This window comes from Bactrocera tryoni, chromosome 3 (assembly GCF_016617805.1).
Source record: "Bactrocera tryoni isolate S06 chromosome 3, CSIRO_BtryS06_freeze2, whole genome shotgun sequence".
NCBI classification, from domain to species: domain Eukaryota; kingdom Metazoa; phylum Arthropoda; class Insecta; order Diptera; family Tephritidae; genus Bactrocera; species Bactrocera tryoni.
The window spans coordinates 7,506,290-7,534,035 of NC_052501.1; the positions used below are offsets into that span (position 1 = coordinate 7,506,290).

The 27,746-nt window shown below is 39.8% G+C and overlaps 2 protein-coding genes across 5 annotated transcripts; both read right to left on the reverse strand.

Annotated features, from left to right (window-relative positions):
- Window positions 1-1,183: 1,183 nt before the first annotated feature.
- LOC120772304 (cAMP-dependent protein kinase catalytic subunit-like) lies at window positions 1,184-1,556 on the reverse strand. Its single transcript, XM_040100816.1, has one exon. It carries the CDS (start codon window positions 1,488-1,490, stop codon window positions 1,197-1,199), a length of 294 nt encoding a protein of 97 aa, XP_039956750.1. The 5' UTR covers window positions 1,491-1,556; the 3' UTR covers window positions 1,184-1,196.
- On the reverse strand, window positions 1,505-27,020 carry LOC120772302 (protocadherin-like wing polarity protein stan). 4 transcript variants are annotated; one of them, XM_040100811.1, is made up of 7 exons: window positions 25,162-27,020; window positions 17,799-25,071; window positions 17,170-17,709; window positions 15,551-17,011; window positions 10,920-10,926; window positions 8,021-8,079; window positions 1,505-1,593 (listed from the first exon to the last, which is right to left on the reverse strand). In XM_040100811.1, the coding sequence occupies exons 1-7, from the start codon at window positions 26,945-26,947 to the stop codon at window positions 1,560-1,562; spliced, it is 11,160 nt and encodes a 3,719-aa protein (XP_039956745.1). In that variant the 5' UTR covers window positions 26,948-27,020; the 3' UTR covers window positions 1,505-1,559. The 4 variants fall into 4 exon arrangements, with proteins under 4 accessions (XP_039956745.1, XP_039956746.1, XP_039956747.1 ...); XM_040100813.1 differs by lacking the exon at window positions 8,021-8,079 and having other exon boundaries at window positions 1,516-1,593; XM_040100812.1 differs by lacking the exons at window positions 8,021-8,079; window positions 10,920-10,926 and having other exon boundaries at window positions 1,512-1,593.
- Window positions 27,021-27,746: the final 726 nt, after the last annotated feature.

Genomic DNA, 27,746 nt, shown 5'->3' on the forward strand with positions numbered 1-27,746 from the left:
ATTGATCCTAACACTTTCAATATTTTTCTGCAAGTTTTATAAAGTGCTCCATACAATTACCTACTAGTGTTGGATCTGATCGAAAATCGGATTTTTGGTTGAAACTCAATTTTTTTTTTTAAAACGCTCCAATTTTTCATTTTTTGACTTAATTTCGAGCATAAGTCATTGTACGGGTAATATATCTCAGTATAAAATCTTTTTTAGGTTTCATCCAAGAAAAATGCTGGAAACATTGCGGCAGCGGAAGACTTTTTTTTCAGCACTGTCAAAGATCGTGGGCAACTCGGAAAATGATTTATTGGGTAGTCGAAAGAGTCTTTTCGTTCGCTGTTCAAAAATGAATGAAAATAATGAAGAAATTCGCTGTATTTTGAAATTTTTGTATAAAAAAGTGAAGAATGTTACCCAAGCCACCAATGTTTCTGGAAATTTCAAAATTTCGATTTACACTGATGAAAATTTTACACTGATGGAATAATGTCTCTAGCGGAAAATGGCAAGAAGTGGTAGACCAAAGTAGTACATATTTGTTTATTTAGTGATTATTGCAAAAAAAACTTGTCCAAAATTTTTGTCTTCAAAAATTTTAAATATATTCTTAAGATTTTAAAACAAATGACATAGTAGTCTTTTCTAACTTCTAAATTTTCAAAAATTGTCTTTTTTATGCTGCCACACTATTTGAGCCACCTAAGATGAATGGCTTCAAAGTAGAAGCGCGAAAATTTTACAAAACCAAGAAAAATATGAAAATAAACTGAAAAATCCCCACATTATCAATGTTATTATATTATTGTTCCCTAATTATATCTGAGTCCACTCTTTCCCTATTCTTTTGCTTATTCAGCTGACACCCACACTAATCATTGCGAGTTTTATTTTTACATTTTTGTATAAGCTTTATGTTCTTTTTTCACTATTTCTGCGGTACAATAAATACATAGCTTAACTATTTGATTACTTTTTGTTTTTGTTTTCGTAACTTACTCCTCTCAATACTTGCAAACATATACTACATTATGGAGCTCTCGTCTAATACTAATGATCAACTTAACAAATACATACACATATATATAGCACTTATAGCTGTGTGTTTGTATGTATTTATACTGTTACCTTTACATACTTAACTAAGTTGTTGTTTTTCGCCTTTTCATTTCTATTTTAACAATATTTTTGTAGTTTTTGTTTTTCTACTGACATCGGCCACTGTAGTGCGGCGATGGCACACGACGTATAGTTGCGAAGTGTTGTGTTTGCTCTTGTTGATATTTTTGCTTTTGCTGCTGTTGTTGTTGTTGTTGCTGTCTGTTTGTATCGCTTTTCAACATTTTCTGATTAATTTTCCAAAGTTGCACTGGTATTGGTTGTTGCAATATTGTTATTGGCAGTGGCGTAAATTGTGCGGACACTCGATTTGGTTGTTGTTGTTGCTGCTGTCGCTGCTGTTGTTGTGCTGGTGGCTTTAATGACACTTCTGGTTGCATTAGCGGTAGTTTATGTTCATTTATTATTATGTTTTTCTGCAATTGGTGTTGTTGTTGTTGATGATGTGGTCACACGGTCGTCTCATCATCATCAATGTTCCTCCTAAACACACACACACACAGATGCACGCACAGATTGGAATAAAATAGAAACAGTTGGGAAATGGTTTTAGATTAGTGCTGGTTGAATCAATACTAATTAATTGTGGTGAAAAAAGTTAGTAAAAGCTAACGGTGCTGTTTTGTCAACAGTTGTGCGACGCTATAAATTTATGCCTTTCATGAAATACGGTGCATGTGAATGAATTTGAAATTTGTAGTATACACATTTTGGTTAAAGTTTTTGTTAACGTTTTGGTTAAGGTTTTGGTTAAAGTTTTGTTTAAAGTTTTGGTTAAATTTTGGTTAAAGTTTTGGTTAAAGTTTTGTTTAAAGTTTTGGTTAAAGTTTTGGTTAAAGTTTTGGTTAGAGTTTTGGTTAAAGTTTTGGTTAAAGTTTTAGTTAAAGTTTTGTTTAAAGTTTTGGTTAAATTTTGGTTAAAGTTTTGGTTAAAGTTTCGGTTAAAGTTTTGGTTAAAGTTTTGGTTAAAGTTTTGGTTAAAGTTTTGGTTAAAGTTTTGGTTAAAGTTTTGGTTAAAGCTTTGGTTAAAGTATTGGTTAAAGTTTTGTTTAAAGTTTTGGTTAAAGTTTTGTTTAAAGTTTTGGTTAAAGTTTCGGTTAAATTTTGGTTAAAGTTTTGGTTAAAGTTTCGGTTAAAGTTTTGGTTAAAGTTTTAGTTAAAGTTTCGGTTAAAGTTTTGGTTAAAGTTTTGGTTAAAGTTTTGGTTAAAGTTTTGGGTAGAAAACGAAAGATATAATGGTTGTCAAAAAAGTCTTGCGGTATTTTTGCTAGTTGGCGCTGAAAGCGCGTAGTTCTAGTTTTTTTCGTCGCATTGGGTCATGCTATACCTTCTTGGAAAGCTCATTTCACGCGCTAACACGTGTTTGATTGATTGTCGTTTCTTTTAAGTCGTTCGTGAGTTATAGCGTCGCAAACATGGAGCAAAATAAAGAGAAAATACGGCATATTTTACAGTACTACTACGATAAAGGCAAAAATGCATCTCAAGCCGCCAATAAAATTTGTGCAGTTTATGGACCCGATACAGTTTCCATTTCCACCGCACAACGATGGTTTCAACGTTTTCGTTTCTGGTGTAGAGGTGGTCGAAGATGCGCCACGCTCCGGAAGGCCTGTCGTCGAAAATTGCGATAAAATCGCTGAATTGATCGAAAGAGACCGGCATAGTAGCAGCCGTAGCATCGGTCAAGAACTGGGCATGAGTCAACAAAAATTCATTTCAATTTCAAAAAAAAAAAAATTCAATAAAAATACCGCAAGACTTTTTTTGACAACCCATTATTTGTCGAGGTAACTGAGCCAAAATATCAAAAGTCGCTGAAGGCACTGCTGGCTGTCACAGCCGTATATAAGAAGTGCATTGAAGATTGGTTAAGCGTTGCCATAATTTTATTAGCTTAGCAGCTTTTTTGAATTGGATTATACAAATGCGTTTTAAAATAGATGAAAACTTAGGCATTTAACCGTTCGTATCAAATTCCAATTTCTGATCTTCTATTAAAGCATCAAAAAATAATTACTACGTTCCATGCTTTAATAAAACGTTCTCTTCCATTGCGAGTTATCATCATAAAACTCGGTAAAAAAAGAAAATCGCATGTTATACAACCAGCAGCTAGTAAATATTTTTCAAACAATCTCAACCCAAGTTTCTTGAAACATAAAAAAGAAGCAAAATGAAGCGAGTTTTCGATTAGTCTGATGTTTTCAGTAAACAGCCATAGAGTTCGGTTTAGGTGGTATTATCTAAAGTTTTGGAAAAAATTTCGCGCAATATTTCATGAAAGGTATAAATTACAGTATTTCATAATACAAAAGTTATTTGGATATAAAAACAATATATATTTAGCAACGAAAGCTACAAAATTTAAATTTAGTCATTACCATAATATTTATAGTTAAGTTAAGTTAGTGTTGTGCTAAAACTAAAAATTATATAATATCATGCAAAATACCAACATTCAGCGCATATTTTACTAAGAGGCTGTGAAAAAATAAATATACATACATTTATAAGGCAAAAAAATCTGAAGTTTTAAGTAGTTAGTGCTTCCATATAATCCCGTGAAGAGCGAACTGTTAGCTGATAAGCTGACTAAACTTGTAAACAATTTTTTGTCGTAAATCCATGACATTTGTACACATGTTGAGAGGTTTGTAATCTGCTAGATTAGAGCCAAATACTCCGTAAAAGTAAATATTTGATTTCACGTTCAGTCTACTTTTGACAGAAGAACACACATATTTCCAAAACTCGTGTTATGTCCGTGAAGCTTATAGTTAAGTTTTTCAAAACTTATTAAATATGAGGTAGATTAGAAATTAGCAATGAAAGCCACATGCAACATTTTGTTTTGCAAGTTTTGAGGCGGTAAGTCAGCCCAATGAACTGTTCCCTTAACAGTTGGGTCTAAGTAACTGGAACGGACCCGGATTTTTGTGCGGCCAAGAACTGTGAACTTGGCACCATTCTTCGAAATTACTAGAAATGTTTTCAGCCGCTACAACAACAACAACTAATGAATCAGCTAAGACTGAAACCATATGCTGAACATTTTTTTTTTTAAATTTGATTAGCAGATTGATCTTCTTAACTTCGATTGAGAAATCTTTGGAGTCATAAGCCTTTTGTAAAATGAGTTTAAGGTTTTAAGCTAGTCTTGAGTCCTGGAGAAAGTTTTCACTTTGAAAATTTTTTCTTGAGGTAGGTTAGGTTAGATTATATAGCTGATCTAGAGAGATCGCAGGTGCACTGCTGTACGTAGTTCTTTGTGAAGCCATAGAAAAGAAGAACTACTTGCACTGTGTTCGAACTTTTAAATTAGCAAAACGCTAAGTAGCCAATGTAAATTTATACAGGCGTTTAATTTTCATTCCCTCCAGTTCGGTGTCTGAGGGTATGCGATCCCAAGTATTTAAGTCATGATCTCCCAAATGCGGAACAGTCACGAATGAAGTGTTGAGTTATTTCTACCTCATCTTCTTCCATACAGTTTCTCCAGATGGCGTCTGGTAAAATTCCAACTTTACAGCATGGACGCCAATAAAGCAATGGCCTGTTAAAAGTCTCACAAATGAGAAGATACTAGTCTTACTGAAGGCAATGATATCACTAGATTTCTTGCGATCGACCCTGGTACTCTGCTAATAAAAATGTATAGTATTCTTTAGATGTTAGAATCTGTTTTAAGCCAAAAACATAAATCTCCAAATTTTGGCTGGCTGACAAGCTTAACACCTCAAAATGTTTGCCTAGTTCAGGTAATAATATGTAGCTAAGAATGTATTGGATTTATGAAGTGGATATAAAGCGATGTGTACTGCTGACGATTTCTTCGAAACAGTTCCTTCGAACATTTAATTTGTTTCTATGTAATATTGTTTGAAATACTGATTTCCATAGAAATTGATAAACTATATATTAGTTTGTCAAAAAAGTTTTGCGGTATTTTCGCTAGTCGGCGCTGAAAGCGCGTACATAGTTCTAGTTTTGTTCGTCGCATCGGGTCATGCTATACCCTTTGGGAATGCTCATTTCACGCCTTAACACGTGTTTGATTGATTGCCGTTTCTTTTAAGTCGTTCGTGAGTTATAACTTCGCAAACATGAAGCAAAATAAAGAGAAAATACGGCATATTTTACAGTACTACTACCATAAAGGCAAAAATGCATCTCAAGCCGCCAATAAAATTTGTGCAGTTTATGGTCCCGATACAGTTTCCATTTCCACCGCACAACGATGGTTGCAACGTTTTCGTTCTGGTGTAGAGGTGGTCGAAGATGCGCCACACTCCGGAAGGCCTGTCGTCGAAAATTGCGATAAAATCGCTCATTTCTATTTCAATAAAAAAAAACTCAATAAAAATACCACAAGACTTTTTTGACAACCCATTATTATATGTGTTAGAAATATTATACATATGCTGCCACATGTAGTACGTGTATATGTAAATATTTCAAAAATATATCTACATAAGTCGGTGCTAAGCGCAAAATAATATTAAAGGCCCATTTAAATACTAACGCATTAGCAAATGAAAAGCAATTATATAAATTACGCACCGAAATTTGTTGTTTTTGCACTTATCCTAATTGCGCTTTGTGCGAATTTAGGCGTTTAGGCACATAAAAATGTATACGTATGTACTCTCAACTACAAATTAATAGAATTTGTGCCTTCCAATACCAAATTGCATAAAAATTCTATGAAATATTCTAAATATTTAGGTTTCAAAGTTTTATTAATTTTAATTATTTGATGGCTATGAAAGTTGTTGTTTGGGTGCTACATGCATATATTCCTAACTGTACATATGTATATACTTAATACTGTACTTTATGTGGGAACTAAAAATCGCATGCCGAAAATGTTTAATTTCAACAAATTTAGTTGGTTGCTTTTAATTTAATGAATTTGATGAAAATAAATGGAAATTGATAATGTATTATGGAAATTTCTATAAATGTATCTAAATTAAAATTTACGAGTACTTAGTACTTGTAAATATGTAGCGCGAGTGTATGAAAATGTATACAAATCTATATATGTATGAATGTATGTATGAATATGAGTTGGATAGATGATTGAACAATGTTCGTGTTTATTGTGTGAGTGTTTCTGTTTATGTGTTTGTGTTTTTTGTGGAGCTTTTGTGCTTGGGAGCGATATTCTAATTTATACTAAACTCTTTGTATTTAGTTTATGCTTACAAATAGATTTACGAAAATATTTTTGGTGGGGAGTTGAATAGAATTTAATCATCTAATTCATCTACTGAGCTTTTGAAGCTCAAAAGCTTAAGTTTGTATTTTGATTTCTACGAATATAAAGACCTTTAGATTACCTCTTGCCAAAATTTGTTTTTTTCGAACTAATTCCGACCAATTCCGAAGATATTGTTTCTAACACAGTTAATTTTTCAGTTTTTACTAAGCCTCTGGGAAATCTGTACTTCTTTTTAGAGACAATTAATTTAATATTTGACCGACTAGACCACTTCCAGAACGTAGTGAAGAAAAAATGGCAGCCGTAGCTAAGATTGTAAACTAAGACAATGGAGAGTCGATTCGGCGTCGTTCGCATCAACTCGGAGTGACGTATGGAGCGACTTGGTACATTTTGCGTCAAGATAGATCTTAAATTGAAAGAAACAAAATATACTTGGCTTGGGCCAGAACTGAAGCTATTCGACCAAGCGACATAGCTTCGCTCTATGGGCTCTTGAAAAGCCCCTAAAAGATCCAACGTTTTCAAGCAAAGTTTTGTTTCCATTTCTGGTTCAATGAGCTACCATTTCATCCAGAAAGAAAACGGTTTCATGTGATCCATATATCTTCAAAAATGATGCCGGTGAGAACGGCCACCAAGATCACCACCGTTAAACATTTTGTCTGTGGGGATATGTATGGTCTAAAGCCCATGCGAACAATTCCGCTTCGATTCAGGCCTTAAAGTAAAATATCGCGCTTGTCTTTCGCCAGTTACCAGACGAAATGCTCGAACGAGTCATCGAAAATTCAACTCAACAGATGGACCATCTGAGACGTAGCGGCGACCAACATTTCAAACAGATAATCTTCATAAAATAAATGCCAAAGAATGTTCTTTCGTATGATCATAAATATTCCTCAATAAATGTCAAGTTTCTGTATTTTTTTTTAAGTAGGAAACCTCGAAATAGATGAGCCTTTATTATATCTTACTAAACATCTGGTGCGTACAAAGTAAACCTGAATTATGTGTCTGTCGAAGCTTTCTATACAAAAATGATTTCGATCTAAAGTTTTATTATAAAAATATTTTTTCTAGAACTGAGCTTTATTCTTTGTTCAAAATTTTACATGAAAAACTAACCAATTGTACTTAAAATAAGAGAGGATAAGAAAACCTTTTCACAATTATTTAGACGCTCGCGATGCTGCCTCAACTGATTTGATATGCTAAATGACTATTAAGAGTACTTTATTTGACTCGCAACTCTCTCTTGCTTGACGAATCGAACACAACTACTGCTAATATTTATTATTGCCGCGAAATTAAACAAGAAATCTAGCGCTGAGTAAATTAGGAGTTTAGGGTCATAATTTTATTTTTACAATATTGATAAATATATGTTTATTATGTTAACTAAATTGTACGTTTAATTAACTATTGATTTGCACTAAAAATTTTCGATTATAATTCATATTCTACAACACAGTTATATATGCTATATATTTATCTGTCCAATATTATTAATATCTGTTTAACTTTGATTATATTATTATTTAGTGCAATTAGAGAAAATTATTTGAAAATATTATTTGAAAACTATTCGAAAAGTGCAGAAGTTAAGAAATTTCCACTAGCAGTAAAGAAAAAACATTTTAAGTGAGAAATTTGAAAATTGTCTCTCTTTAACTACGTGTACCAGATTGTCAGAGACCAGGGATATCGGCGACGCCAGCGATGCAGCCAAATAATGTCCAACTGCAAATGTGTGTGTGTTAATATGTTTATAAATAATGCAAAAATTAGTATGTACAATGTGGTTTGATTTCAAATATGAAATGCAAGAAATTCGTATAAACTTTTGTAAACTGTGTTGAAATGGTGTGTTGCAAATGTTGCTACTGGAATGTCAATGGGGTTTGAAAATCATACATGTGCAGTAAATTAGAAGGTCAAATATCTAAGGAACATTAATTTGAATTGCAAAACCAAATTATTCATTTAACACTTAACATTTTTTTGCAATAATTATATTACAAAACAAAAAAAAAATAATACCAAAAATTATTTAAAAATAAGTTTCTGCATTTAATTTGTTGAATTCTCACAGATGGTACTCGCCAAAATATATTATTTTACTTGAGGTTTTTAACTTCCAACAGAGATGTTCCTAAGAACACTATAGACATTTGAACGTGAGAAAAAAAAATGAGATGAACTTATATTGGCCTTATTATTTGATACAAAGTAGGCAACCATTTGAATTGTTTTATTTTATAGGATACAAGAACTTTGTGTTTTATGTGCTTCGGAGCTCTGACAAATATTTTGCAATAGCCTCCGTGAATAGTGATTGGAAGCATAACATAGGAGATAGGTACATTAAACCTATTAGAGGACAGAGCCACGCCCACTTTTTCAAATGTTTTTGCAGATGGCCGATGGTTTAGTTTAAGTTTAGCTTAGCTGGCTAATCAGTTAAGTTGGCGGTGGGTTCACCCTTAGCCTGTTATGTAGGGGCCTTTTGAGGCCAGTTGAAAACTGTTAGTATAGCATATTTAGTTCCGACGAGGCGTTGTGAAGCAATCACAATTCTGTTTGGGTGATTTATTTTCATTCTGACTATTTCATCTGTATGTCTAAGAGTATGCAATCCAAGATCTTTTAGACCTACCGACAGGACAGTGTCTATTTGAAACTTCCACGAATATTGAAAGTTGAACTTTGCTTAGAGCGAAGAGCTCATTAAGCCTCTTGCAATTAAGGAGGAAGGAAGGATCTTGTGACAGATGATATAGCTGATCAGCTGATCATCTTGCTAAGCTCGTCAAACTATTTAATAGTGTTCGCTAAATAGTCTGATGCTAGATTTTTTAGCAAGTTTCTCTTTTATTATATTTTTTTGGATTCGCACACTGAAAAAATGTACTGAAAAATTCACGTTCAGTGAAGAAAATATATCAGCTGTAGCTGAGAGCGTACACGAAGACCGTGAAGAGTCGATTCGGCAACGTTCGCAACAATTAGGACTGACGAATGGAATGACTTAACGCATTTTACGTCGAGATTTTAAATTGAAAACGTAAAAAATGTATAAGAACTAAAGCCGCTCGACCTTCCCAAGCGACATCGCTTCACTCTATGAGCTCTTAAAAAATTCCAAGAAGATCCGAAGTTTTCGAGCCAAATTTTGATCTCCAATGAGGACCATTTCTGGTTCAATGGGTATGTAAGCAAGCAAAATTGCCATATTTGGGATGAAGAGCATTAGGAGCTGTCATTTTGTCCAGAAAAACAACGGTTTGGTGTGGTTTGTGGGCCGGTGGAATCATCGGTTCATATTTCTCGCCATGACAACGGTCTTTTCGATGCTTAAAATAGAACCTCGTGATCTCGGCGATATTTGGTTTGAATAAGACGGCGCCACTTCCCACATATCGCTTTAGTCAATGAATTTATTGAAACAACACTTGGTTGAGCAGTCGAAAGTCTAAAGCCTACGCGGACAATCCCGCTTCGATTCAGGCCTTGGAGAAAAACATCACGCATGCCATTCGCCAGTTACCAGTCGAAATGCTCTAACGAGATGAATTATCTGAGACGTAGCCGCGGCCAACATTTGAAAGAAATGCCAAATAATGTTTTTTCGAATGATAATAAATTTTAAGTTTATGTGCTTTTTCTTTAAAAAAATAGGGTCCTTGACCCTATGTGGTCCGGCTAGCTAGAATATGGTATTTCGAATGGAGGCAAAGTGTACAGCTACGAAAGTAAGCGATACTAGCTCATGGGACGAGAGCTAGGCAATAGTTTATATTTCAAAATAGCATCAAGTAGCGAAAAGAAGGGAGGAAGGACTGCCTGTATCTGTAAATTTAAATTTAATGGAGATTTAGAGTGGAGACATCAATACTATGCGAAGAGGCTTTGAAAGCGATTTATATAAATTTAATGTTTTAAGAATTCTCAGAAAACGTAAATCAACCAATTTCATTGTCAATTCTTTTCGAGCTCAACAGTTTTAGTTTCCAATGTAATTTTGCAGTATACTTTTTTAAAAATCAAGATAATTGTTCTAATATTATGAATAATTCAAACCAATGACAATTTAATGACATGAATACGGCTGGATTTTTTCCCATGGAAATGCAAAGTTTTGCAAATGACCGCTTTTCCAGCATATTCGGAATTAATATTCACTAAAAAAATTTAAAAAAAATTAAAAGAAAAGTGACGTCACAACACATAAAACTACGGTAAATTGAAAAGGGCAATTAAAAACAATCAAAATTTGATAAAAAAACAACAACAATCAAAGTGCATTTACATAATCAATTTTCAAAATGCATTTCACGCACATAACACAAAAACAAAAACATAAATCCAAAAAATAAGTGGATATACAAAAACAACGTTGAGGAGTAAAATTAATTATTATTTATGCATGTAAATGGAAATCAACACAAAATATTAGTCAACATAACACTATATATACAATTAGTTGCGGAAATGAAGTGATTTTTAATGAAGTCTAGATAAATGTAATGTTTGTTATTGTAATTGTTGTTAAAACATGAATAATGATGCTTGTTTGTTACCTCTGAACTGCGTTGATTGTTGTTGTGGTTGATTGAAAATGTAGAGTAGAGTAGAGTAGAGTAGAGTGGAGAGTACAGGAGAATGCGAGAGTTTTTGCAATTTTTCATTTTCGTTTTTTTTTGTGTTTTGCATAGATAGTTTACGGTTAAGCAAGTAGTTTTTGTTGTTGTTGTTGTTACAATTGTTGTTGTCACAATTGTTGTTGTTACAATCGTTGTTGTTACAATTGTTTTTGTCAATTGTTGTTGTTACAATTGTTGTTACAATTGTTGTTGTTGTTGTTGTAGTTGTTTTTGTTTTGTTTAGCATGTGTTGTTTTTGTGTTATTAGCATTGTTAGTTGGTGTTGTTGGCAGTGTGCAACGGTAGTTTTAGTCATGTGGTGTGAAATGCATTTGTAACGGAATTTTGATGCAGCGCGCATGTTTGCATGTGTGTGTGTGTGGGCATGTGTGCGTATGCAGGCGTAATGGACACCACACATTTGTGTTTTCGATAAATTTAGGCAATGCAGTGTGTGAACGTTGTTGGTGTTGGCGCAAATTGGCGGTTGAGTATGCAATTTATGGTCACATTTCGACAGCGCACAGAGTTGCATTTTCGGTGATTATTTAATTATTTCGACATATCCATCATAATGCATCAGTTTACGCATCGATTTATTATAGTAAAATTTGTTTCAATTTTTTTTTTCAAATTTTTTTTTTCAAACATTTTTTTCGAATTTTTTTTTTCGAATTTTTTTTCGGAATTTTTGTTTTTCAATTTTTTTTTATTATTTTACATGATCCTCAGCAACATTCCATGCGATTTCGTGTCAATCAATTGATTTGGTCATCATTCGTTATTGTTAACGCATTGACATTAAACAATTTTTTGTGATATTTTTGTTGGTATTGTTTTTGTTATTGTAGTGTTGTAGGTATGTATGTTTATGAATAAATTTGCGTTAAATTTCAATTTATTGCCGTTGCAGCGTTGCCATTTGCAATTCGTTTGAATTGCGCCAAATTTGCGTTTATTTGCGTGCGGAAAATACAGAAAATTGTAATTAGATTTTCTTTAGGCGTTCCCATGACCACCTGCGGCCATTTAATATTGTCGTGCAGATTTGTATTTATTTTTCAAATTAAGTATGTAATTTTATTTAATTTTGTTGTTTTTATTTTTGGTAGCATAATTACAAACATTGGGATTGCGGTTGTTTTTATTGTTGTTTTCGGGGTCAAATGGGTTGTTGGGGATGGCAAAGCGTATGGGCGTGAATTACAAATGCATTTTTGTAATGAGCGTGAGCAAATAAATAGTGATGGATATGTACGTGGGTGTGTGCATGTAGTGGTGGTCGCGGGTTTAAGTTTTAAAGCAAACATAAATTTTAAAATTTTGTTTGGAAAATTTTTTAAAATGTTTTTTTTTTTAATTCCGGTTGTTTGTAATTGTTGTTGTGATTTTTTTCGTTTTCCATGTCAGTTGTAGTAGTTGTTGTTGTAATTTGTACGTTTATCATGACAGTTGTGGTAGTTGTTGTTGTAATTTGTGCGTTTTTCATATCATTTATGGTAGTTGTAGGTTTGTTTGTATGTGTGTGTATGATTTTTTAATGGAAAAAGGAGAAAAAATAGAATGAGAAGTTTTTGTATTAATTAAAGGAGTTTAATTGTGAAGGATTTGTTGTTTTTCCTTTATGTATATTCATGATTTATGATGGGATTAATTCTTTAATAAATATTTTATTACTTAAATAGACACCGATAGTAAATATTATTGTAATGATAAATGTTTTTGTTGTTAAATATTTTTTGTAATATAATTTTAAAGCGTGAAATTTTGTTGCGAAGCGCAGGTAGTGAAACGATTTCGCCGGCATAATAAACTCGCCATTTGGTTGCTTAATAACTGTAATATACAGTGTAATTAAAAAATTAATAGTCAATTAAGTTGATTTCAATGCCTTAACGTGTTTTTGAGCAATAATTTCCTAAAATTTTACATAATTAAAAGCTTATTTATTTTATTTAGTAATCGCGCATTAAATGATTTGCTTTTTTATAATATTTTTTTTATTATTAGATATATTTTAAAAAAGTAACGAGAAAAGTTGGCATATATTTCGGCGCATTCATATCACATAGCTGGTTTTTCAATAGGCAGCAAAAGTATACCGATAGATACCTGCCATTTTGACATTTCTCTACAGTATGTTTTGCCATTTCGAAATTATGTAAATTTACTACCGAAATTCGGAGTCAGTGACCTCAACTTTAAGATCCAATTTATGGTCATCATAATCGTCTTGTCAGATCAACATTTCAGCGTCGAGTGGAAAAATTTGAATCCACAGGCACAGTACAAAATGTTCCCGTGCTAGTGAGACAAAGAAGTGCCCGTCGTTTGGAAAATGTTGCTGCCGCTGGCGCATCAACAGTCCAACACATGTTGTTCTCAAGCATTAGGAGCGCCTTTTAATAGGTTTAATGTACATATCTCTTCAAACACTAAAGCTGCTTAGCCAACTTCACTCAGGATAATCACTTAAGCATTCTACCAACACTGTAAAAATGCTTGAAATCGGAAGATAACCTCGTCCACTTCCCTTATAACGGTACTGTTAAAAACTACTAAAAGTGCGATAAATCAATAACTAAATACTAAAGAGATAGGGCTGTAGGGGAGTGTGGCGCCACCCACTTTCTCTGTGGCGAATTTTCAGAAAAGATCTTGGCCTACATCCTTATAAGATAAAATATACACAAAAACAGAAGCCGCTTGACCAGCAGAGTCGTCGTATGTTCGCGAAAACGATCTGAATTTTCATCGAAAAATCATGTTCAGCGATTAGGCTCATTTCTGGCTGAATGGTTTCGACAATAAACAAAACGTGCGTTATTGGTCAGGCAGCAATCCATATGTACTCCATGAGTCACCATTGTATCTCGAAAAAATTACGGTTTGGTGCGGTTTATAAGCCGGCGCCATCATTGGGCCGTACTTCTTCCGTCATTATTAAGAAAATCACGTTACAGTGAATGGGAATCACTACCTACAAATTACAACAACAACTACAATGATAACCGAATATTTTTGGCAGAAATTGGATAATATGGACTTGGACAATATGTGGTTCTAACAGAACGGCGCCGCAAGTCACACAGCGAATGTCACAATCGATTTATTGAAAGCCAAGTTTAGTGAACATGTTATTTCACGAAATGATCGGTTGTGCGATTTGACGCTGTTAGACTATTTCCTGTGGGACTACGTCAAGTCTATGGCCTATGCCGTTCAGCGTCTGGACTTCTGCAAGCGTGACGGTGGTGGCCATGCACAAGAAATCGAGTTCCATGCCTACTTTTGTAGCGCTCTTATTGAAAATCCCTGAGTTTTCAGTAAATCGAGCAGAACTCAGTTCTTGAAGAAAAGAAATTGATAGAGTACTGAAGACTTACAGTTATAAACGAGTACTAAAATACTTTTCTATACAGCATACAATACGTAATGAGATAACGGGATATGCAGATAGTGCCCTAGAGTCATATAATGTACCCCTAAACTGGAACGTAATATCTCGAACGCTTAATTTCACCGATAAACGTGATTTAAGGACGCTAGAATATCAAGTGCCCTCAATAGTACAATGCAGTCAGCAATCAGCAGCAGAGTTCTATCAAGCTGTTTTTAAACATTAGTCGCTTCCATATTTCGATTGTAAACTGGGGATTCAACAGGTGCTTAAGATACTTATTAACACAGGATCTAACAGAAACTACATTTAAACTAAATTTGTTAAGATTCCCATACCGAACGAAAAAACATTTGAAGCAGTAACAATAAGAGGTAACACCAAAATAACACACTATAAGACCTGTTAACCAATCTGACCTTACCATTTTTACTTAAGACTGTCATTTCAACCTTTTGTTTATGAACACAAGTATTTGAGTAGATCAAAGCCTCCAAGCATGAAATAAACGAAAACTTGCCACGTACAAGGCGTCCATCCACCTCTGCTAACGACGATCGAAAAAGTGAAAGGGACACTGTTTGAAAATCGTGGTAATGGAATCAGAGAGATGGCCGAGGATTTCAACATCTCGTATGGATTGACTCAACACATTTTGGTTAATGTTTTGGGTATAATATTTATGCCATAAAAATGTGAATGATAGGTTTTTCAAACAAAATAAATGCTTAAAGGCAAAAATCGAACTTGCTATTTATTTTAATCTTAATCAGAACCCACTCGGTGAGTATCAATGTATTTTTAAACGAATTATTGGTGTTTGTAATAGTTTAATGCGATGTCTTATATTATAGAAGAAATTAAATATTCTGGGTACCGAGCAACAAAGTTAGCTATGTTTCTTTTTATTTCATTTTTAATTTATTACTCAGAACTGAAGAATTATCTTACATAGCAACACATTAACCATATTCCACTTTCAATTATTCCCTATCTTCGAAAATCGTTTCACTTGACCGTGCAAACCAAAAAAAAAAAAATAGAAATAAATAATGTGCCCAGAAAAATGCCAAATACTACGATAATTGTAACACCAAGTAACCAGTAACCAATAACTAGTAACGAGTGACTAAAGTGTCTCTGTATTAACGCAAATTTGATTACTCACTCTGTATCCGTTATGCTGGTGAGCGGCGCCAAGGGCTGCATGGGCGCCACAATGCTTGAGGGCGGCGAACTGGCGCGCGAACCATGCCGCGAGCTCGAGTTCAATGTGTGTCGCCCCAGCATACCGGGATTGTTCATGTCGTTCACCGCATGCGCGTGCCCATGCCCATTGAGCATCTGATGCGAACTGTGTAGGGAGGGTGATGGATTGTGTTGATGGCTGAGTTTACGCGCGGCGGGTATGTGATCCTCTTCGGCGGTGTATGGAAAATGATAACCGTTTTTGTCCGAACCCTCCGACATGCGATCGGAGTGATAGTCCGCTACCGTCGGTTGTGGGTGCTGGTGTTGCAGCTGTTGCTGCTGCTGCAAATGGTGCTGGCGCTGTTGTTGCGCCTGGTAGTCGTTCTTCAACAACGAATGCACCGAATGCATGGAATCGGCGGCACCAACATACATATGCGGTTTCTTAAGACTATAGTGATTCTCGCGGGAGCCATATATATCGGGCGCAATACGCTCTTTGGACATGTACGGCGACTCCGCTTTGGGGCCCATATAGCCGAGTGTGCGTTGTTTATCGTATATGCTGTCGCTGAGGTAAGCCGCGTCGGGGTGGAAGGAACGCATGTGATTAACGATTTGAGTGCCACCATTGCCGGCACCACCGCCACCACCACTGGTGCTACCGTTAGCACTGCCGTTATAGTCCTTTTCGCTACCGTAGTGACTCGGTGGTTTGTAATTGCCCGCCACGGGCAAGGTGTCGAACTGTCCATAGCTGTCCTGATACTCTTTGCGTCGATAGAGGTTTTCATGTTCGAGCGTATCATAACCGTTATCGTTACGTACATTCTGCAGATTTTCCAATATCGATGGTGGCATATTAATTTTATTGTGATGTTGTTGTAGGTACGAGGTGTCGGTGAGATCTGGATTCGGTAATGGGTTTGGTGAGATGGTCACTTTTTGACCATGCACATGTTCATTGTCCGACGCGGTTTCTTGCGACCAACGGCCCACATTTGGCGGTGACTGCAAGTAGGCATCCGGCAGTTGACTTGACCAACGCGGCGCGTACACAGGCTTATTAACACTGGGGAAGAGTTGCGGGCTCTGCACAACATTCAGTTCAGGTGGTGTTGTCGCTTGCACATGCTCGGTTATGTTAGGAAGGTAAGAAGGTGTAGCGCTAACACCGGTACTGCGGTGTGTACCCGATGAGCGTGCAGTGCGGGATTCGTCATCATCGCTTGAATGACTCGAGGCGAGCTCTAACGAACGCCCATCTGTTTCGGAGCCAGAGTCAGAATCCTTGCGATGACGACGTGATTTCTCTTCCCTGCGTCCACCACCACCACCGCCGCCCGTAGATGAGTCGAAGCCACGCAAAAAGCTGGGCGCATCGCTGGCTGAATTATAGTTGGAGGTAGACGTAGAGGTCTGACGCAGCTGGCCGTCGCTGCGAGGAAAAAATTAAAGAATAAAAAGCAAATAATTAACAGAAGGGTTTAGTATACAAAATGGACTTCGAGGTATGGCAGACTTTGCTATACTTCCTTCTGCTATATTTGCTTTGTGACTTAAAATATATCTCTGTCATTAATTTCAACAACTCACCTATATGGACTAGAACTCGTTTTAGCCGTACTTCGTGAAGTTGTACTAGAGACGCTGATACCCACATTCCTCCTCGCTGTATCATAGCTGCCTGCTAGGAAATTATTAGGTCTCGTTGCACCGTTCACATTATGCGAGCTGTTGCTCACCACCAGTGAAGAGTCTAAGAGCGGCACTTTTCGCCCCATACAGCGTAAGAAAGTGCGCTGCAGATTCTCTCTCACCCTTTTGTTGATAATGCAATAGCCAATGAGACAGAATATGGAATGTAGTACCACTACGCCCGACAGCAGAATGCTTAACATTTGTGAATTCTCGGAAGCAGCTAAAACGGCCAAAACCCACATGACGCCCATCAGCGGCAACGAGACGACGGATAACCAAAGCAACGTGCGTAGATTGCCAAAACCGAGTACGTGATCTTTGAGCGTGAATGCGGCTTTCACGGAAACAAACAGTATGAGCAGATTCACCACCGACATGCCCGCAATGGGACCGACCAGCCACCAAACAACCGGTTCGTAAACAGAGAGCCAACAGCTGTGCAATAAATAAATATGAAACAGAGACAAATTAATTATGCAAAACAATTCAAAGTTCAATTGCCAATTTGGGCGTAAAATACTCACAACAAACTATTGCCATATTCATGCGCCCGCACGCCCACTGACAAACCGACCACAATGGCCGGTGCACCATAGCCCATGGCAAAGTAGAATCCCATCGGGCCATGGTTGATGTCACGCATCTCGGTGAGCATGCGATACAGATGCACGCAATCGACTGTGGTCCAAGCGAACGCCGCCAGCCAGAAGTAGTGCAAGCAAATCGCAATAAGCTTGCAGGGGAATTCATTTTCGAGCAGATTGCGACGTGACTGCATGCCTACGAAGAATAACAGTTCGGCGCAGAAAACGCACAGCACTATATTCTGATGTATGGTGTTGGAATTGGTTTGCTGGCCCCGCAGCAGTGCCAAAGCGATGAGCACGCTCAGCAGCACTGGCAGCGATACCATAAATGCTGAATACGAAGTAATTTGTACCAATAATGAGGGTTCAGGTATATCTTCGGGATCGATAATATCCACAATCACCGCGTAGTTGGAGACGTGTGTGCAGGTACAGTTCACAATAATCGGTTGACCATCCAACGGCAACTCATCGAAGTCGGGTACTTCGGTTTGGCAGCCGAGACGTGTCCATTGGCTGGTGAATGAGTTCCAACGTACGCACTGTGGATTGGAGCGTGGTCCGAAACGCGCTGGCTCAACATCTAACCACATTTGCAATTTTATGGGTTGTGACAGATGTGGTGAGCCAAGCGAACGATAGATCACATTCTGTTGCGTTTGCTGCTGTTCGGATGGGTAGATAACTTCCACTTGACGTTTGACGAGTCTGCGATTACGGTAGATGGCTTCATTCTCACCCTTTTGCTGTTCACTGGAACCTACATCAAAGTGTGAGCTCCCTACTTCTGGTGAATCTACGACCTCTTCACCAGTATCACCATGGAACTCGATATTTTCATCGTCGAAGCGTACACTAATGTGTGGTTCCTCACCACCATCACTTACTTCGACTGCTTCGTTGCTTGACACTTCGGCAGACGTTTCTTGTGAGTTGCTTGGCGCCGGAGGCATGATTTCATGCGCCGTGATACGTATATTCTCAATCATATGCTCTTCGCTGCCACTGCCACTCGTCTTCGGCACGTCGAATACCTCGATAAATTGTTGTTCATTGGAATCTGTTTTTTGTGAGGAAATTTTACGGTAAGGTATCTCTATACGTTTCTCCTCGGTGTCGCTTGATGGCACTAAAATGGCGAGTGACAGTATAGGTGAAGCGACTTCAATATCGACACCCCAACGTCGTGTGATCGTCTCATCGTACATATCGGGTAAAAGTTGCCCTACATCTTTGTACTGTGCATAGGAGATAATGGCGCGATAGTCGTTGGCGTTCTGTGTTACTTCATTGCTGCCGGGTGGCGTAATGCCCAACATGTCCAGTGGCACCAAAACTTTTGTATACTTATCGAACTTCGTCTTATCTTGTATGTAATTATTGTATTTGGGGAAAGTAATAACGGGTTTCTGCTTCGAAGAGTGCTGAAGGAAGCCGCTGGTGTCTGGTAATATGACACTTTCCGTGGTGTACGCATTCGGTTTGAGATTCAGCTTAGTTTTGTGGTATTCGCTGAGCTGTTCGGGTTCGTAACCGAAAAGTGATTCTGTAGTGATAATATCCAAAGCGAATATCATATTCCGTTGCACAATCTCGAATGGGTTCGTGTACGTATCATGCTGCGAACTAGATAAGACTACCATGTACTTGTTGAACGCGTCCACAAGATCATCGGGTCCACGCTGTATCAATTCCGTGGCACGTTTCCATTCTGCGGCATACTTCCGATCCAAAATAACGCTTGCGGCATCTACCAGATTTTTAATGAAATACTTATCTTGACTATGCGTCAGGTTTAAGCCATTTTGCATTAGTTCGTAGTTAATTAGCTCCTGCAGGATGCCTTCGGTAACCAGCAGATCAGCGCCGTAGAGACGATCATGTGTAAATTTAAGTTCGTCTGATAGATAGTCCATCTCCAGCTCATTTGACCACATATTGTTGCCTTCGTTTATCAAGAAGGAGGATTCCATTTTGTACCGACGACTATCCTTCACCAACTTCTTCTTTACCGCGCTCGAGCGATCCACAGTTTCACAGGCCAATTGCAAGTTCTCCACCATTTTGATGGCAACGAATGAGTTCAGCTCTAGTTCCAGCTTCTCCAGTTGCGAAAGCTGTTTACGTAGTTCAACAAATGGATCGGATGTGCAGTTGAACATATCCGGCTGGTTCCAGCCACCTGACATACCATCGCAGGTGCGTTGTCCTTTGCCTCTAGCAGGCGAAGGACAATTCTCTATAGTTGTGCTGCCAAGCGGTGTACGTGGCCACCAAATTCCGGCCGCAAATGATCGTGGACAAGCGTCATAGACTACCTCGCAGCCATTAAGAGTTACTTCAGCATACGGATTCGAGCAGGAGTCACAGCGTCGTCCAATAACACCTTCACGGCATTCACATTGTCCCGTCAGTCGGTTGCATGCGCTGCTGAAGGAGCCAATTGAGTAGCAATCACAGGGTATGCATGCAGTCTCATTTGGCGGTTGGTAATGATTGGTCTTGCAATAACACTGACCGGTGGTCTTGTTGCAATCTGGATGGTAGCCTTGTTTCAAGTTACATTTACATGGTCCACAAACCTTTTCACCCCACCAGCCGCCAGGACAAGGCTGCTGCACGGTCTTCTCGCAATATTCCCCATGTTGCAAGGAACTATTGCATTCACACTTATAACCGCGTGGTTCGCTGATATTCGCGCGGCACACCCCCGCTGTGCAAGGTTTAACGGTGCAGATGGGCAGGCAGTCGGGTCCTACGTAGCCAGGTAAGCATTCACATTGCGATTGATCCCAAGTCGTTGTGCAAGTGGAGTGTGGTGGACAACTTTCAGGGCATTCGGCGCGAGACAAGCAGCCGTCTTCAACATTCTCGCGTATAGTAGGACGCGATAACACGGATTGCGAGGCGCCAATGCGAACATTTTGTATGCAACCTTCGAAGGGTAACATGTCACCAACAACGCCTATCGAACCGTCTGCGCTACCGATCACAATCTTACCAACATAAAGGCCCTGCACCTTCTGTGACATTGGCACGACACCAGTTCGTTGGCCGTAATCTACAGAAAACTGTACCTCGGATCCAAGCCATTTCACTTCGATGCGATGCCAGTTGCCATCAGAAAGATAAGCACCAGCCAAGTACATCGGCTCATTGTCGTAGATGTAGTAGAGTATGCCATTTTTCAAACAAAGTACTGCCGAACTATTCTGCCCGATTTGAATTTGCAGCAAAAACGCATCCATCTGCAAAGTACGCATAGAGAGTGACGTGACCCATGGCAATTGTATTGGTCTTAATAATGGATTAAAACTGAGACTGCCATCTCCGGAGAAACGCCAGGGTGCTGGTATAGTCTCTTGGCATGCATTACCAGCATAACCCTCCGGGCACTCGCAGGTGTAAGTATTCCAACCTTCACGACAAACACCACCGTTAAAGCATGGCTCCGAAGAGCACAGTGGTGCCTTCTGTGGACAGCCAGAGATAGTGCCATTGTCTGCAACGTAAGAGTTCAGGTCTATGTAACGTTCATCAATGCGTAAATCGGAAATGCAACCAATGAAATCCTGATTCTCCACCGGAAAGTGTGCGGGTATACGCGGCAGACCACCAAGTTGTAGTGGACCAGTCAAGTCCAAGAAACGGTGGCAGGTTTCGGTGAGTAGCGCACAACGTTTGTCCAGTTTGAGTGTCGTCTGATTAGCGCAGCTCCATCGGTCGCCTAGATTACCAGCCAAAGCTATCGCCGTATCACATTTATCGAGCACGAGTGTCACAGTCCGGTTGAGGTATATCACCTCCACATCATGCCATTCCCCATCCGACACCTTCGCCTGTTGTACAACTGACACACTTTGCTTGTTGTCGCCCAGTGAGTATGAAAAGCTAACATGACCCTCCAGAATTTCAAGTGCGATAAAGTCGTGCAATTCATTGTACCGTCCATTGTACAGCAGCAAGCCATTTTCATGCACAGTTGAAAATCGTAGCTTAAGATTGAATCGGTGTCGCTGTTTGAGACTTTCGAACGTGAGGAAGGAGTTCTTAGAGAACGAACGTGAACGGAGCTCACATGTCGCCGTGTAGGGTGGTGGCTGTGAGCTCAAAAATGAGTTCATGCAGGAATAACCACCATCGCAGGCGTCCGACATGCAAGGCTTCAGCGTCGAGATATCCGTTTCACAGTTAACGCCTGTATGCTTTGGCGAGCAAATGCAAGTGTAGCCGCCTTCGCGCCGTACACATGTGCCACCATTTCGACAGGGGTCTGAGTAGCAAAGATCCACTTCCGTATCGCAGAGATAGTGCTCTTTGCTGCCAGTGAAGCCCTCGGGACATGAGCATGCAAAGGTATTCACGGGATAAATGGGACGGAAGAGCACTGTGTCGCTGTGTATGAACTCTGAGGCATTACCGAACTTCAGCACTGTAAGGCACTCTTCGAAGTTAAGACATGGTTCACGCACGCAAAGATTATCATCGAATGGCAGCACTTCAACTGTGGCTAGACGTGCCAATATAGCGCGATTCAGATAGACGCGTTCTTGCAGATATTGTGGTGTGTAAAATTCTTCATGTGAGACATCGGGACGCTTGGCGGAGAAACTCACATTCAGTATGCGAGTTGTCACATCGGTATCATCTTGTATGGAGAAAACGAAAATATTTTCCTTTGGACATGGAATAATAGCAGCCAGACCGTCGAGAAAGAAGTTTAAGAGTGGCGATAGAAAAGCCTCCTCCGTCATTTCATTAAGACGTACAGTAACGGAGTTGAATAGCATATCTTCGGTGATCAAACGTACGGAGAGCTGCATAATTGCCTTGGCTTCATTGATGCCATCCGAGACGGAGACCTCCATAGTTGCAAATTTCGGCACATTCGTATTCAGCTGTGGGCTCAAGATTAAACCGCCTGATGAGGTATTCAAACGTAAAAGATTAGCATTGTTGCCAGAGAGTATGCGATATGTTAATTTGTCGGTGACGTCAGCGTCCGATGCCGGTATTCTGCCGATTTCACCACTAGGAAAGTGATCGCGAAAATTGTTGAAGATCACCTGGAAGTCGCGTAATACTGGTGCATTGTCGTTCACATCGGTAACCAATATCTCCACATGCGCATCGTTACGCAACGGTGGACTGGCTGCGCGTATGACCAACTCGAAACGTTTGCGATTGGATTCATAGTCGAGCTCAGTCATGGTCAACAATTGTGCCCGCTCTGAGCCTGGCCGTGTGACCAAAGAAAAGGAGTTTGAGTCGTCGCCACCAATAATAGAATAGTGCACCACTGCATTGACACCCTCATCTGGATCGTGGGCGTGTATTTCACCAACCACTGAACCAACAGGAGAGTTCTCCGGCACATAAAGTGTAATTTTGTCTGAAGGAAAGGTGGGCGGTGAATCATTAACATCTTCCAAACGTATTTGGACTTCAACAGTGCTGGACAGCGGCGGTGAGCCTTTGTCTACAGCAATAGCGGTGAGATGATAAGTGGCCACACTCTCACGATCCAAACCCTTGTTGGTGCGTATTGTACCCGATGTGGGATCGATAACAAACGAACCGTCTTCGACATCGCGATCGCTCAGCAAATATTTTATGCGACCATTTAAACCAATATCGGGATCGGTAGCAGATACTTGTATGACCGAAGTGCCGACAAGCGCATCTTCCAGTATGGATGCTTGGTAGAGTGGATTCTTGAAGACGGGCGGATTGTCATTCACATCTGTCACGCTTATCTCCACATCAGTAGTATCACTAAGCGATGGATTGCCACCATCCTTGGCGGTGACGGTAAGCAAATAACCGCTAGTAGTTTCACGATCCAAAAGCGCATTTGTCACAATTGCGCCAGTTTGTGGATTTATCGAGAAGGGATCTGGACTGCCTAGTCCATTTATGCTTTCCTCATTCAACGAGTACGTGATCTGTGCATTGATGCCAACATCGCTGTCGGTAGCCGAGACAACCAAGACGGTCGTACCTATAGGTGCATCCTCAAAAACTGAAGCGCTGTAAGGCGCATTCTCAAAAATGGGCGCGAAATTATTGGCGTCGGTAATATTAATATTCACAGTAGCGGTATCGGAGCGACCACCAGAATCTGTAGCTGTTACAGTGAGCACAAAACGTTTCTCTTGCTTGTAGTCCAAGGATTGTGCAATAGTAATGAGACCACGTCCATTTTGTGAAGTAATCGCGAAACGACCACGCGTATTGCCAGAAGTAAGTTCATAATGCAGACGTGAGTCCTCATCCGGATCGGTGGCGGTGACTGTAACCACAGGCGTACCCGGCGGCTGATCCTCACCCACATTTGCCTCATAATACTTCGGATTGAAAGTGGGATCATTATCGTTTACATCCTGCACTGTTATTACCACTGTGGAGCTTGCTGATTTCGGTGGCACACCGCCATCTTTAGCAACAACTTGGAATGTGTAACGACTTTGTTCTTCACGATCTAATGGCTTGATCGTTTGCACCCAACCGGTGCGTGAATCGACGGCCAGCGGAAAATTATCATCACGTTCTGAAATGCTATAAGCGATCTCAGCATTAGCACCCTCATCCGCATCATAAGCCTGTACGCGAATGATATTGTAACCCACCGGCACATTCTCCAGCACAGACTCCTGAAACTGTGAGGTATAGAAACGCGGCGCATTGTCGTTTGTATCGATAACATTCACCAACAGTTGCGTGGTATTACTGCGCGATGGACTTCCACCATCCTGTGCGCGTATAACCAATCGATAGCTGCGTACGCTCTCATAGTCCAACGGTTTGACGAGACTCACATCGCCACTCATCGAATCGATTGAGAATTGTGATTGCGTATTGCCACCAATGATCGCATAACGTATTGCCGCATTGTTGCCCTGATCGGCGTCGGTGGCACGTATGTGCGCCACAACGTTGTCATCACCCCACTGATCTTCAGGCACTTGCACTGTGTAGGTACGTTCACTGAATTGCGGATAGTTGTCGTTGTCGTCCAATATCTTCACGATCACTGTTGCGGTAGCGGTCTTGCGCTCACTCTGCGCGGAGGCCATATCCGACGCGGTCACAATGAGATTGTAGCTATCCGAAGTTTCGCGATCCAATGTACTACGTGTCGATATCACACCTGAGCGTGCATCAATGCGAAAAATAGGTAGCTCTTGATCTTGCAAGGTGCCAGTGCCATCTGTTAGAAGAAATGAAATATGAATATTAAAATACAATTCGGTTAATATGGAGTTTAAACCCAAGTGCACAAAAACTTTCTTTAACTCACCAGTTACACTCTCAATGCCATATTCGATCTCTGCATTTTTGCCTATATCCTGATCTGTGGCGCGTAAAGTGATCACCGTCGAACCTACTGTGGCGCCTTCACGTATACTGGCCTCGAATTGCTCAGCTTCGAAGGTGGGACTATGATCATTACAATCCAGTACATTCACTTGCAACGTTGTGGTGCCCGAACGCGGCGGAAAACTATCGTCTGTAGCAACTACACGAAAATAGTGCACATCCATAAGCTCACGATCCAAACTCGCCGACGTTGTGACTACACCGGTGCGCGAATCCACTTTGAAGAGCGACTGCGAACGCGAGTCCAACAACGAAACCATTGAATATACTACTGGCGAGTCTTCGGGATCGCGTGCACGCACTGTTGTCACAGCTGAACCGGCCGGCTGCTCCTCCAACACAGAAGCGACATAGAGCGCCTGTTCGAAGTACGGCGACTGATTACGCAACTCACGACGCACGCGTTTCGCGATATCGGTGTCATTAAACTCCTGATAGTGATAGACGATCTTCAGACGATGATCCGAATCTACGATCTCATTACGATTGCAACGTATATTGAAGGTGATGCTAACCTTCCATATAGATTCGCGTATGCAGACATCACGGCTGGCCACCAAATCGTGATTCTGATGTTCGATCGCAAAACGTTCATCATTCACATCCAAAAAGTTCACCTTGCAATACTGACAAATCGATTTCGGCAGAAAAGCGTTGAGATTGTTAATAAACTGCGAACGCCGCAAGCAGATTTGATTCCATTTATCCGTTGTGTGTATGGCATAGGAGGCATACGTTTCCGAGATCCATTGCTTCGCATCCGAGATGCGTCGATGCAGCGACGGCTCCAGCTGTAACGGTTCCTTCGCGCGTCGCTTACGGCTAAGTATACGATGACGCATCTCATTATCGAAATTATCGCCGAATATCAAGTCACCATCGCGGAACTCGCGCCGACTGTTATTATGATTGAGCACATCCACGTCCGTGCTGCTCGGCGTCAACTCAACGCTGTTACTGGTATGCGCCAAGTAAGCGCCGAAGTAGCGTAGATCGGGTTGTGCAATGGTGTCGATATAACGTCTGCGTCGCTTCGAATAGCCCGTCTCCTCCTCCTCATAGTGCCGGCTATGCATCTCCTCCTCTATGCGTCGATCCTCGTTGCAATCACGTCCCGTCACAAATATACGCACCGGCAGGCTGTAGTAGTCAATGCTGCGCAACCGATTCGACGTCGAGTCCACATAGAAGGTGAACAGATTCGGATAATAGATGCCATCGCATTTCAATTGCTTGCGTAATTGTATCTGGCCATCTTTGTGGTTGACGGCCACCAGGTGATGTACGAAATGCGCCGATTTGTGTGCGTTAATTTTGTAATGCCGCTCCGAGCCGAGTTTGTAGACCGACGCGTTGAAGACCACCGTGCCAGCCGGCACGTCCTCGTGCACGATTATCAAATAGCCGTGCGCCGCGTGCAACAGCTGTGTGGTGGCGAGCAGGAAGAGCAGCAGATATGTGTGTAGCCAGGAAGCAGCGATGGCGCGTGGCACGTGACTTTTGCTGTGCGCACCACCGACCCTGCTGCTCTCACACCCACTACTACTCACCTTACAGCAACACTCTTGCGTACAACAACAACTGCTGCCATAGTTGTTGTCCTCTGCTTCGCTAGCCTTCACAACTTCATTACAAGAACAACTATCATCGCTACCTATACAACTGCTGGGCCAACTCTTCTGCTGGCTCGCTGTTACAACTAACATTTTCCGTTACTTGTGTGTTTGTGTTTGTTTTAAATGTTTACACGCCGTTGGCGTATGCAAAACACCCAATTGGTGGGTGTGTGTTGTGGTTCGCGTTTCAGCAATCAACCGCACCGAACCGTTACACAGCGTTTATTAAATACGCACTCGCCGTGTGCTGTGTATTGTTGTTAGTGGCATCTGAAATGAGCAGAGCAAAATAAGCAAATCAGCTGGATTCGTTACATATTTACTTAATTGGCTGAAAGTTGGCCAGTGTGTGTGTGTGTGCGTTAGCAATTATACTAATTTACGTATTTAATATAACACATTATGGCTTATCCTAAGGACATGCTGCCCACCGCTGGAGTAGGATGAGATTTCAAAAACAACAAAGCGCAAGGCAGCCACTTGCATACGAATTATTAATTTAAGCATGTTCTTAACACATGCTGTTGTTGTTTAGTATGTCCAATTATGCAGCAGTCGTTTGAGTTTATGCAGAAGTATTTATCCAGACTTGCATTTCAAATAGAGCACGGCTTTCGTATTTATATGCAAAGTGGAACTACATTTCATCATCTAAAATGCAAAATAACGTAACATCACTTTTATATATAAAAACCACTCATATTGAAACAAAATTTGAGTTTTGGTTATAAAGCGGTTATATATTGGTTATTATACACTGAAACCTAACTTTAGTTGTGGTTATAAAATGCTTATATATTGGTTATTATATCTGATAGCCATTTTCGTTTTTTTATGAGACGTTGTTTTGCATTCTAGTTGACGATATATATTTTTGTAAGCTTTGTCT